The sequence below is a fragment of the Rhipicephalus microplus genome, chromosome X (genome assembly GCF_043290135.1).
Source record: "Rhipicephalus microplus isolate Deutch F79 chromosome X, USDA_Rmic, whole genome shotgun sequence".
Taxonomy (NCBI): Eukaryota; Metazoa; Arthropoda; class Arachnida; order Ixodida; family Ixodidae; genus Rhipicephalus; species Rhipicephalus microplus.
The window spans coordinates 230,122,268-230,136,292 of record NC_134710.1 but is presented as its reverse complement, the minus strand read 5'-3'; the positions used below and the strand labels follow the sequence as shown (position 1 = coordinate 230,136,292).

Here is a 14,025-nt window from a genome sequence, read left to right as displayed (position 1 = left end):
TGAGAGGCACGACCAAAATGTAGACCGTCTCCGCTACGTACGGAGGAAAAGAAAAAAAAAAAAATTAACGCGCGTCCGCGGGGTTCCTGCGGATTCTGCTGAAGATGGCCGTGCACACACAGACACATGCGGTCGGCCGCCTCGTTGTCCACGTTTCCTTCTGTGCCCTCTGTGCGACAGCGAGGGTCCCCTAATTTAGGTCAGCTTCGTGAGTTTCTTGCGCGTTTTCTTCCCTCGGCGTGTGTGGGTGCCGCGAGACTCCCGCGCTGGTCGCCGCTTTCCTCCCCGAATTGTGCTTTCTCCCCGCAGTGGCCCCTTTCCCTTGGTCACGTAAACGGGTCTGCCATTGGCGCCGGCCAACGCTGGCTGGCCGACGTCAGCGTTTCTTCCTTGCCGCGCGCACGTGCACCTGGCCCGGTCCAGCGGCACCACCTTTCCACGGGGCCCAGCAACGCTCCAGAGACCCACGGGTGGCCAGCGCCAGTCGCTTATCTACACTCGCTGCCTACGGGTCATGAGCTGGGGCCGCCGGCTTTTACGGAACGTTGAGCCACCGTCAGCCACCAACGTCCGTAGCGCCTTGTCAGCGCGTGCTGGAATACTAGTGTAAGCCCGCCCGGCAACCACAGCCTCAGGTACCATGCGGCTCAGCCTGTGGAAGATGACACTCCTGCTGCTCGTAGCAGAGGCGGTGATCGCTCAGACGACGCCGGAGGAGACAACGACTGAACTGCCGACCACCGACGAGCCGCCGACGACGACGCCGGACGCGGCCGAAGCCGTGCGCCGGTCGTGGGCCAAGGTGGAGTCGATGCTCAAGTCGACAGTGGACACCCAGCTGCGTCGCCTCTTGCCTCAAATGCTACGCGCCAGCGGCGAAGCTGGCATGTCACCCGAGTGTCAGGCGGCCAACTTTAAGGTCATGCTGGGACTGCGCCAGCTCAAGTCCTGGGCCATAAGACGTAAGTACGCGAATGGCGATGCACTGTTTCAAAGCTTGACACAAAGTGACGGGTGTATTTTTACCATTTACCCCAGATATGAGCTAGAATATATTCCAGTTCTTTCTAGAATATATTCTAGGTGCATCGCTTATTTTGGTATATATGAAATTGCAAGAACAGAAGTTTCCAGACATGACTAAGGTAACTGCTTTATGGTACTTATATATCGTACTTTTGGCGAAGAATATTCACGTTCACTTGAAAAGCTGACTACTACTTATACATATTCTGAGAATTCGGGCTTCTTTGGGGATGGATTAACGTTATTTCTTTCTTTACATGGGTATTCATAGAAAGCAAAAGCTATTTACATTATTCGAGCAATGGTTCCCATGAATGGCACGTGCTCGAACACCGGTCAGCGTGAAAACATTAAGTAAGATAACTCTTTTAAACAGAAGCGCAAAACGCTCATAGTTTATCTCAGGTGAAATTCGATATGCGAACCTGGGTGACGCTATAGGAAAGGATACTGTCGAGCAAGTGGCGGAACCAAGCAATTAATTCTATTTGTTTGTTTTAGAAATAACAAAAGTAGTTTCTCGTCCGTTATCCCGGATATGCGCCCTTAAACTTGTGCTGTACTACCCATTTTATAACAGTCTGAAGCTTTTACGGAGTTTGTTTTCTGCAGAATAGTTAGAAATCTGCAAAATAGCGTGGTCAGCTGCCTACTAAAGTGTTTTAATTAAAGCTATAGACCATATTGAACACAATAAAATCACTTAATTTACAAGTAAGTGTATCATATTGTAGCTTGTTGCTCTCTTTATTATACTAAGGCGACAGTATGTTGTTACCTGCGCGTCAGGATGCAGTATATCACAGGCGTAGTGAGTGGGTGAGTGGCCATGGTTCTCGTAAAGCCTTGAAAAAGCTACATTCATTTCCCGAGGGTAGCTAAGCTATGCTTATCACTGTTCCCCCTGAGTGCGGCCATTATTGAAAGAAGTATAGCTCGTGAATTGTGCTTGAAAATGCAAAGGTCTGTTTTAATCTAACGTTAACCTTGTTTATATTTTGAGAGGGGACATGCCTTGGTGCATTCAGACAACTTTCTTGTTCAAAAAACCTGCTTGACAGCGATAACATTTTCGTAAGAACTATATTGTAAATATTTTTTTTCTATATGTACTGTTGACTTTTTGTTGACGGTGCGAAATATTGCGACCTTGTAGAAAGTAGTATCTTTTTTAATTGGTTATACAGTCCTGCGCCTTGAAATGCCCGCAAACAGTTTAGGTCTTATGTCTCGAAGCTATTCACTTGAAATCGTTAGTTGTGAAGAGCTGTGAGTGAGTGATGTCCGGCTCAAACTCTCCGACGTTCAGTGTGCTGTTATTGGCACGTGCGCTATTACACGCTGTCACTGGCGAGTACACAATATGTTTTGGGAGGCACAAAAGGAAAGAAAAAACAGAGGGCCGTACAGGGCCCGCAAACTCACAATCTTAAAATAATAATAATAATAATAATAATAATAATAATAATAATAATAATAATAATAATAATAATAATAATAATAATAATAATAATAATAATAAGAAGAAGAAGAAGAAGAAGAAGAAGAGGAAGAAAAAGAAGAAGAAGAAGAAGAAAAGACGGGCCGACCCTCCACAGTAGGTGAAAGGAATAAAGGAAGAAGACAACTAAACTAAAGGACCAGTTGAGAACTCCATCGTCGGTAATGAGACAGAGGTCGTGCATACAAAACAAAGCTCGGCGAGAAAAGTCCACTCGCCCTGGCTCGCCTAAATGGAACGGTCTTAATAAGTCACGCCCGTGAAAGACGGCGTTGATTGGGAACGATGTCTGTCGTGTACCAGGAAGGAAGCATCCGACGCGCCGACCGGAAAGCACAATATCGGTGTCCCGCGGACGACACCACGCGGAGGGCCGCGAGAAAGAGCGAGACACTGCGGGGCTCCGGGCGATCGCGTTCGGTCAGCGGCCGGTGCGAGAAAATCCGGAAGCTGAGCGCGATGATAAGCGCGGCCGGTACTGCGAGGACAAAACGACAACGAGAAACGAAAATAAAGCAGCCACGCAGACGCAGTCATCGGACGCCGCCGCGTGGGTTGCCCGGGGAAGGGGAAAGCTGAGGTGGGCTGGCGACAACTTGGCGCGCAGACAGTAACGGATGGAGATTGACAGCCACTGCGCGGGGAACTTGAGAACGAAGCTCGCACGCACGTTTTATCTCTTCTTACGAGTCTTATTTGCTTCTTCTTTCGCGGGTGATTTTTATCCCGACATGTAAAGCTCTTCTTTCATGCCGTTTCGCTACACAGCTTAACCTTTAGCTTCCGGAATTTCGTTCGTTCCTATGCCAAGTTCCGGAAATCCCTCACTGAATGAGGTCGCTTACGCGTGGAGAAAGCCGCCGCTTTTTCTTTCCCCGCTGGAATTCTTGCCTTCAAACTCGTGGTAGTCCTGGTCGCTCTGCTTGCGCGAGCACTTTTGATCTGTAAATTGGGCCAGCACCAAAGGAGAGATTGTGAGGCGGATATCGGCGCGTTTGCTTTCATTCCGACGCTCTGCGATTGCTGCGTTCACTTACAGTTTTCGTCCACGAATCAGGTCAAGTCAATAGTGTCATTTTCAGTGGTACATTTCCTTTAATCCCAGAATTGCATTTCTTTACCGTCAAAAAGCTGCTGAATATTGGGCGTAGTAAGGACTGTAGAAAAAGCGTGGAGGGCATTTGAGCTTCACCCTCAAGAGCAGAACGCGATAGCGTAATCGGGCCCCGAACGCATTGCCATCTCAATAGCTTCGGTAGTCTGTGCGGGCCTCAAACATTCCACCAGGAAACGAGCGACTGTGCGCGCAACATATAGTTTGTTTCAACCTATCCTATAGAGTGCATACTCCAAGTGCAGTTTTAAAGCGCCCACTGCGTCATAATTATATCTTTTGATTCATTCCACGCGAAATCATCCAGCGTTTTTCCCACATCAAGAATATGACTGAAAAAATTTTCACGTGTTTCTCGAAGTGCGAAACTCGTCCTGATTATTTATTTCCATTGTCAAAAATTTCCCCTCCTATTTATGGGAGTCTGCAGTGTAGCGCCGACTGAGCTAGAGAGCGTCAAATAGCAATAATTTTTTTTTTACAAAAGACACTTTTGGAATGCACTTCATAAAATGGTGTTTTGCCAAAGTAATGAAGTGATTCAACTGTAAAAAGTATGACTTATGTATATCGATTCTTCGAGGGCTGTTCCCACGAGCACAACTTAATAATGTTGCCAAATTTGGGATTATTTTGTGGGAACAGGGCAAGCTCAAAGGACACAAATAGTAAAATATGTGCTGGTGGTCTGTTTCAGATGGTACAAGCTAAAAATCAATTAGGCACTGAACTTATAGCAGATCATCTGGGAAAAAAATGCGAATGTCACTTTTTTGGGGAAAAGAATTGTATTCAGCGTCCAAAACTTGTCTTGGTGATTGGTCTAAAAATATGCAGAATATCTCATTTGAAAGTCTCATGTATTAGCGAAAAATAGGTGAAGTTACTAGAGGGTATTATTTTTTAAACTTGAGAAATATATATATATTTTGAAATCGTGTATCTCCACAAGCTTTTTGCCTACGTAACTCACGCATACTGACGCACTCGCAAGAACGATCTTGAGCCCAAGGCCACTTACCTGGGATACAGACAGTAAACATGGCGCTCTCTACAGAGCAATCGAAATGGGATCGGGGTTATCATTTATGTTCCATTGTCAACTGCGCTACAAGAAATGGGCCCCAGGTGGTCGAAATTTCCGGAGCCCTCCACTACGGCGTCTCTCGTAATCATAAGGTGGTTTTGGGACGTTACACCCCACGTATCAATCAATCAAAGAATGGGGTCAGCATGGCAACTTCCACATGAGCCATGCAGCTTTAGAAATGTAAAGTCACCAATTCTGCTTTCCTTGAGAATTCTGCAAATGCCGAAGGTGTGTTTTACACACTTTATAAATCTATTCAATCATATTCAGTAGATACGTCTTTTAGCACACTTGTAGTATAGACGCAGTAGACTGATAAACACTATCGTAATTCAAAAGTTTCAGCTTTCTCCGGCTTTCAGGAAAGCACCCAGCTCCCTGAGACCCAAAGCTTGTCATAAGACTAGAAAAGTGAAAAGCAACTTCGTATTAAGAACTGGTAGCCGAGCCGATAGTCTCGTTTATGTTGTGTTTATGTGTTATTGTATACTGTATGTTTTTGAACGGCTTGATGGCTCATCGTCATCAGCAGCGGCGTAGCCAGAAAAGGAAGAAAAAATGCTTAGCCCCCCCCCCCCACCCTCCGCGCGCACCGTTCAACCTGTATTTCTCTTTGGGCATGTGCATACATAGACGCACACATACAATTACACATAAAGTGTGACCAAAATCAGCTTCCCCCTCACCCTCCCACCCAGGAATATATATATATATATATATATATATATATATATATATATATATATATATATATATATATATATATATATATATATATATATATATATATATATATATATATATATATATATATATATATATATATATATATATATATATATATATATATATATATATATATATATATATATATATATATATATATATATATATATATATATATATATATATGCCGCCTTTATCTTAGGTCAGTGGCCTTGGGTTGAAGATTACCTTTTCAGACGCCCCTAAAGGCGCAAATAACACTCACGCACTACGAGAACTACTATGAAAAAAAAAGAGGTGTAGCCGGTGACACGGATTGACACTACTATCTTCTTCTACACAACTAATAATAATGAAAAAAATATTGCGAACAACACTAGTGGATGCCAGGACAGATAGAATAAAAACAGAACGGAATAGTTTTTCTTGTAGAGCTACTGCTCAGTGGTGGTCTCCTCCGCAATGCCGACGCACATGACGTGAAAGCGTCGCAGAGGCATCTTGCACTGCAAAGAAACCACTGCGGGTAGGGGAAGAAAATATCGCATTCAAAGCGAAAACAAGTGATATGCCCACATTTTTATTACATACTTATATGCCGGTTGTACTGACAGAAAACGTGCACACAGTTATTGGTCTAGCAGCGAGGGGGGGGGGGGGGAGTGGTAGCTTTTTGACGCTTTACGTCTTATAATTCACTACTCTTTCGCATCTTTATAGATATAGCTTTCCTTCTGGCGAGTTATCATCCTTTCTGTTCGTCTCGCCCTACACACAATAAAACAACTCTATTAGAGAAACGGGGCAGCAGGCCGTCGTTAATTGTTTGACAGTGTGGATGCAGCAGCATTGCAATTTCACTTTGAGCGACATCGAAAGAGATAGAACGCATCATATTTGGAAGGAAGTGGCGTGAAGGTACATCACGTCTCATTCCACACTTTCTGGCGGAAACGTCGTTTCCCCAGTGCAGGCTCCCGTCATCCCACTCCAGAGTGTAGACTACGAATGCGCGCACGTAGGCTTACGCGGTAGGGTGTGTCGATGGCACGATCACGCGGGAACATAGTTCGTGGATCGGCGGAAGGTGGCGAGCAGCAGCGAAAGTGCCATGTGGCAGGCCTCCGCGCGCAATGGAGATGGCGCGTCTCGGAGATAATTCGGCGCGGACGCTGGGCGTGTGCGGCGCGACCCCCGCGCGTTGGGCAACCGGCGGCTGCAGGTTTCGCCGCTGCTTGCCTCGAGCCCGGTCCCGGCCGCTGCAAGGGGGTCATTTATACGGGAGCGTACTCGGTATCGCGCCCCGGCGATTCCGGTCAGTGGAACGCTTCGAGGAGCAAACAGTCGAGGCACTTTGCTCGGCGGCCCCGCCATGGGACGCAGGCCTTTCTTCATCTTGTCAAACACCGTTCGTGTGGTTCGTCTTCTCTCTTCGCGTGCTCACTCACTCGAGTGACGTCTGGTATTTCGTTAGAGTTGACAAGGGGTTGCGTGTACGACTGCGAAAGGGGTCGTCATTCATCATTTTTAACGTTTGCATCAGCCGGCAACTGACGGCGCCGCCGTAGGCTCGTGACGTTTCTCTTTCAACACGCTGCACGAGAGGAGTAAAACGGCTGACCGACAGTGTCTCCCTTAGTTTGCGCTTCTGAGTATGCGCCACGCTTCGGTCGAATAATTAGTTCTCGGAAAACCATCATACTTCAAGACCATCTCAATACTTCATTTGCCTGATCAGCCGAAGAAAGAAGTGTGGTCACTATTGAATAGTTTGACCCTTCGAGTGATGCCTATAACTTATACTCATCTGCGGTGGCTGCACGCAAAAGTGTTACAGATTACGCGGCCACATGGATTGCGACGAATGTACTAAGGAGAGTTCTTCTAAAAGAAAGAAAATCGCTAGAATTCCCAGTTTATTATGCATAAATTTCGATGACTCCCAACAAGTGTCGTCCGGACCGAGAAAGAGAGAGAGAAGATAAAATACAGGATATGATATGAAATACTCCTCTGTTTATGCTTGCGCAACGTCTTTCATGTAACGATGCATCAACTGGCCCAACATAATAAAATGTTAACCAAACGATACCCGACGCCACGGTGGTCTATAGTGGTTAAGGCGCTCGACTGCTGACGCAGGTCACGGCATCGAATCCCAGCCGCTCTCTCGATTGAGGTGAAAGTGCTAGAGGCCTGTTCTACTTACGGGTTTAGATACCCATTAAAGAACCCTGGGTGGTCTAAATTTTTAGATTCTTCATGTACAGCGTCTCTCATAATCATACTTTGGCACGTGGAATCCCAACAATTATTATTACAGTGTAGACCCAACATAATCACGCGTGATTACTTAGTGATACCACGTGCATACCCGACAAGTTCTTGCATGTATGGTTCTTGCATGCATGTATTAGTGGAGAAAGTTCGTTAAATTTAGTCACAAATGGAAGTGACAAAAAAAAAGCATGCGCGTACCTAGACAGCAGTAAACTGGCGTCCGCTCCAAGATCCACTTAAATTTAGGAAGAAAAAAGGGGCTGGAAGTGGGAAACTTTTGGTGGCATACGATAAACTCTACTGAGGCAGGGCAAACTCAACAGTTGTAGAAACAGGAAGACTGCGCAACAGATACTGTATGCGCAATTAAAACTTGCGCATGCATTCCTGACAGCCGCAAACTCATTTCACTTGAACGAGAGCACTTCGACGCACGATTAAGACACAAGAGAGAGAGAGAGAGAAACTGAACGAGCCGCAGTAATTTCCTTGGGAATTCTTTAACCTATAGAAGCGGACAGATTGCATCCAGCACGGTGCATGAAGCAGCAGGGTCAGCGGCTTAGCGTGAGCGGGGAGCAAGCGATCCGGGACGGTTCTGTAAAAGCACGACGAGTCCGAACCACTAAAGGCGCTCCCGTGCACATTCTGTCCCTGCTGACAGAGCGGGGAGGAAATGAGGCCGGCCTAGAAGACAGCGTTCCGGACCGAGTGGAACAAAATGCCCTTTGCTGCCAGAGAGAACCGGAGATGTCGAGAGCGCCCACGTCGTTGCCCACTTCGTTGCACTTTTCTTTCCCTCCCTGAGCGCTGCCTCGAAGTAGCGTTCACATGTAAAGAGCGTCCAGTTGAGAGTGGCTGCGTGCATTTGCTCTGTTTTGACTCAGAGAAGTGGAACGCATGGCAAGATGTCGAACTGGTGCCGCTATTTCGGTAACCGTTTAAGGTAAACACGAGGGAACGGGGCGCCAGAACACTCAGCGGTCACTTGTTACGGCGGCACGCCACGGCCCCATCGACACGTTTCTGACAAGTGGTGCTGGAATTCCTTGGTGTCCTGGATCTCGTGTTTGCCAGCTACGCCGATTCAACGCGGAAGTGATTTTTTGCCGCGCGATTCTCGCTTCACCGGAGGCGCTCTTTCAAGCCGATCCGTGCACATTGATAGATCGGCTGCCACGTCACACAGACGCGTATTCCAATATTAAGTCATTTTGTGTCATTCGTATACAATATAGAGTAAACGAAAAAGAAAAGAAACTTCGTCCATAACGCGAAGCAGCGACACGGTACTATATGGCGAACTATAACTACGTTGTTCGGGGAAACAGACTTATTTGCGCGGTTATTCTTGCGGTGGTCTCCTTCAGAGAAGTGAAAGAAGTACGAGTCCTATTTGTTCGGAAGGTTCGCCTCCAGGTAGTGAAACATAAAAACTGTTTTTGTTGCTTCTATTACCTTACCGGATTGAATTGCAGCCCTTACCAGAGCCATTTATATAGCTCATCACATGCTCTATTAAGGTTCGGTTTTTCAAATTCCCACTGGAGTTGCTACATCAGTAGATGTCACATTATTCACCCAGATAATTATTTGACGTCAAGCCTAGAGAAGAAGATTGAAGAAGACGATCCAAAAAAGCGTTGTTCAGCACGGTGATTACGCGTAGAAAAAACCTTAGAGTGCTTTTGCATGCAGTTGGAAAGGCTACCTGGCATAACATGAAAATTGGGCGGACGCCACAGCAATGCAGTTAACAGATGTGTTGACGTTACATAATAATTGCTGCTTGCTCTTCAGTATCAGTATTTTTCACTGCTGATGAGTCGGCTCAGTGGTTGAGAGTCTGGTGGAAATTCCCGCGGGTAACCTCGATCGATTAATTGTCTGTCATTGCCTACCTCCTTTGGGCTTGTTTTCTTGAAATGTTGATTGTAAGGCCTTTCTACATGAACTGTGTTGCACTTTGCATGTGCAGTGTTTGCATACCATGTTAGCACGCTGAAAGTAATACATAGAATAAAAAATGTAAAAAGTCGCTCATAGGTGGTTATTAATGTTTTGACCTCGTAAGTTCGAGTCCTCTCAGTAGAGTTGTAGTCTCTGTGCAATTTCCTCGCAAAGTATTTGCTACTACACAGAATATTGCAATATTTGCTAGTGCAGCTACTACACGGACGGAACTCAAAAAAAAAAAGGAAAGGAGTAAGCCCATGACTGCTACTTCCGACTTAGAAAAGGCCAACGAGTTCGCTATTTCGAGATAACTGCTGCATTTTGAACATGTGCCCAGGGCGAAGCTCGGAGTGCTAAGAGCGTGAAAGATGCGAGAGATGTTAAGAATCTAGACATATGCTTAATCATAACTGATATTATGCCAAATATGAAGTTGGACGTAAAAGCTTTGTGAATTACATAAAACGCTTAACGTATACTCGGTCTCTGAGAACTTAGAAAGGTACTTCTGGGTGAGAGAACCCCTGCGGCCGAAATTCACGTCCAGAAAGAAGAGAACGCTCGAGCTCCGCTTTTCAGCGTGGAACGCGATGGTCTTCTCGGGCCCTGTTCGCACCGGCTTTTCAGGCATTCACTATGGTTTAGCTCCTCGACGGATGCTTAAGCTCCTCGACAGTGCCAAGAGGAAAAGAACGTGCTTGCGCCTGCACATCTGCCGTTCTCAATTTTCTCATACAGCGCCTACTGCAAATACAGTGCAGTATGCGCCATTACTGCAAATACAGTGCAGAATGCGCCATTATTCGCCGATTTGCAAATAGCCGCTACGTGCTTGTAGTGAATGCGAGCACCTGCGTATGCTGCGCACTGTAAGCCGTGGTTGATGATGATGAATTATGGCTGATGTCTTTGCAATGATCGGGCAGCTTACTTTACGCAGTTCACGTGGTATGACACCTGGCCTGATCCTATGCGCTTCCGTCACGCAATATTACGTATGTGAACGTCACTTCGCTCCGCATGACGCTTGCCTATATGGTCATTGGCGGGCCACTTATCCCAATCAAATTTCAGGGGTTAAGATTGGCTGGCATTCGTTCTTACGAACGAATATAACACTTTTTTGTCTATTTTATTTTTGTCTGAGTCAGTAGTTAGTGGCAATGCCAATGATACGCCGAAAGTGTTCAAGGGAATGGTGAACAATACGAAGTGCGGCACGACTTTGCCTTGCTGTTATTACATTTTGTTGAAGACGTCCAATGTTATCACTGCATTGTTTGAATAAATGGAAAGGAACTGGTGGCCCATGACGTCATCTCTTTAAAACATAACTTGAATTCATAGGAAAGTCAGTCTTACTGACAAGAATACGTGGTAAGCGATTTTTTCATCGAAGATTTATTCTTCAACACACACTTTACACACACACACGCACACACACACACACACACACACACACACACACACACACACACACACACACACACACACACACACACACACACATATATATATATATATATATATATATATATATATATATATATATATATATATATATATATATATATATATATATATATATATATATATATATATATATATATATATATATATATATATATATATATATATATATATATATATATATATATATACCACTGGGACATGAAACCAATTGTGCATTTTGACATTTGTGACTGCTCAACCTTGCCTTGTTTACTTTTTCTTGTTCGTAAGCCATGCCTTCTTTCGGGGGTAGGGGGAATCGTGTGACGTATGAAGCGATGGTTGTTAGAAGCAGAGAAGGAAGAAGTGCTTTTAGAATAAACATGGCGTATGAGCCAGGCCACGTCTCCCATTCATCGTAGCGTCACACGATTCCCCCTCCCCCCGAAAAAAAGCGCGGATTACGAACAATAAAAAGTAAACAAGGAGAGGTTAAAAAGTCACAAATGTCATAGTTCACAATTGGTTCTGTGCTCCAGGGAAGTTCTGTAAACTTTCAGACTTCAGGAGAGAGTGCAGCAGTCCGGTTAACGCAGGAGTTCTGGTGGGCGAGGCTGGTGGTTGCGTCCTGGATAACACAAAAATGCTTTGGACGTAGAGATAAGGGTAATCACAGCTGGAATTCTTGTGAAGAACGAACGAGGTTCGAACATCTTGCAGAATCGACAGTTCCAATATTTTAGGCATCGAATTCCTCGTCGTGGGTGATACACAGGCCGTGCAAGCAGCTTGCGTGAGCGTTGATCGAGGTTAATTGGCCGCTGCCTGTGTTCCTGCCGGGTACAAGGGGTGCTTTTGTGGCTTTTGGAGATTTTTCTATAGCGATGTCGCAGATGTTTTAATTGAAGGCGCATTTTAAATGTCTGGTAGAGAATGTATCCACAAAGATGGGCCTTTTCGCAATGTTCTTTGAGCCTTAAGAGTGGTTTCGATGAAGTTTTCTTTCGTCGCTGACAATGTTGAAGTATACGTTGACGTTGTAGTTTCTTGGTTTCGTCGACTTGCGTGTGGTGTGACATTGATCGTGGTGTGCCAGCATTCTTAGCAAGTCCTTCGCAGGCTTCTACAACGCCAACCAATGCAGCTGTCTCTGGCGCAAGACAATGTGGGAGGTTTCGTGCACTTGAATCTTCTATATTTATAAACCGCTCATTGTTGGTGGTTGCCTGAATAGCACTTGTGTCATCAGAACTCGCACCTGCGCTTTTGTTTTCAGTGTTGGCAGTGAGGTTGTATGCTGGATTGCCGTCGCGTCGATCTTGTGATTGATGAACACTAGACGCTTCTGCAAAATACTTTTCTTCACAAGATGCTGATTGTGAATGCTTCTGTCTTTGTGGAACTGCTGAGCTGAATACCAAGTCAGTTTGCAAAGTACGCATGTGCCACGAAGTATTGAATTCATCTGGGTCATCAACAGTGGATTGCATTCTTTTATGCAGCGGAGAGTTGAGCACTGGCGATATTTGCTCGGGTGAGGAGCCAGGTGGAAGGTTGGGAAAACGACCGCGTGGTCTTTCCGTGAGCATGTGGATAACTTCACCTGACGGGAATTGTAAATTCATGCTGTGTGCTCGAATGCTTGAACGCTGCTTATGACTGCGATGACTGAGTTCGAATGCACTGAGAGTGTGTGTTCTAATCAAATCTTCCTTATAGTCTTGAAACCAAATGATCATTTCTTCTTTTATTTTTTGCCAAGACTCGTCGTTGTCGAATATGTGGGTGAGGTAAAATTTAAAAGCCTCACCGGTGACGTAGTCGCTGAAGTTCGTAACCATTTGCCGTTCCGACCAAGATGCAGTGGTAGTGTGGAACTCGAACAGGTCGAACCAGTCCTGTACAGGTCCATCGTCCGCTGCTCCGGTGTACTTGGGGATGGGAAGGTCGGTCGATGATTCTGTCATGGTGCAGGTCGCTGTGTGCGGCTAGGAGATGATTCCGTAGTCGATGTATGGTCAGGGCGTCTTGTGTGGAACTGCGTCGATGATGAGACACTGATGAAGTGGCTGGGAGGTCTTCATCCTGTCGACTCGTGTGACGCTACGATGAATGGGAGACGTGGCCTGGCTCATACGCCATGTTTATTCTAAAAGCACTTCTTCCTTCTCTGCTTCTAACAACCATCGCTTCATACGTCACATATATGTATATATATATATATAAACAAAGCATTCGTGGCACACGTACAGTTGTCCTCCATTTTTACCCCTCTTACTCGACATGGGTTTATGGTTCTACTTAAACAGCTTGACCCACGCAAGCAATATGATTGCCTTCAAAGATGACGATTTCAAAATTCTGTCCGGACTAATGAATGTAAGCGGTGACTAACGTGTCCCGGGAGCAATGATATTCAGTACATGCTGTCATTCACCCCTAGTTTCGTAGCTGCAGCGCACTTCAAGCTTGCGTGCCCTCCTCGATCAGCTGTCCGAAATGTCTAACACCCTTGTTACACAGGCAGATTGAATCGCGGTTAACGTAACCGTGCTTACATGTAACCATGGCACGTTTATGTTGCACGTTACACGAAACCACTGCTATGCCGCTAGCCGCAGTTGTAGGAAACCGAGATTGGCAACCCAAGTTTGGCGGTTCACTGTAGAAATAGCGGCGTCCTTAGAGGTGACGCTAACCACCCTAATCGAGGACGCTTTTGGGCTGTGTAAAATCAACGAGCCGTGGCTGGTGCTAACCATGGTAGAACGCACTCAACCATGGTTGGTTGTAACCGCAGTTAACCTGTTTTAGTAACAAGGGCATAAGAGCGCTTACAAGCAGACTATGCACATGCCAACGCATATTAAAGGGCAAGTT

At 45.6% G+C, this 14,025-nt stretch overlaps 1 protein-coding gene across 1 annotated transcript in view; it reads left to right on the top strand.

Moving 5' to 3' along the window:
- The first annotated feature begins 366 nt into the window (after positions 1-366).
- The window catches only part of LOC119187865 (nose resistant to fluoxetine protein 6), a 55,804-nt gene continuing 42,145 nt past the window's right edge, over positions 367-14,025 (top strand). The window contains exon 1 of the mRNA XM_037435964.2: positions 367-962. Coding sequence (XP_037291861.2) covers positions 641-962 — 322 coding nt within the window. The 5' untranslated portion in view covers positions 367-640. The remainder of the gene's footprint in view (positions 963-14,025) is intronic.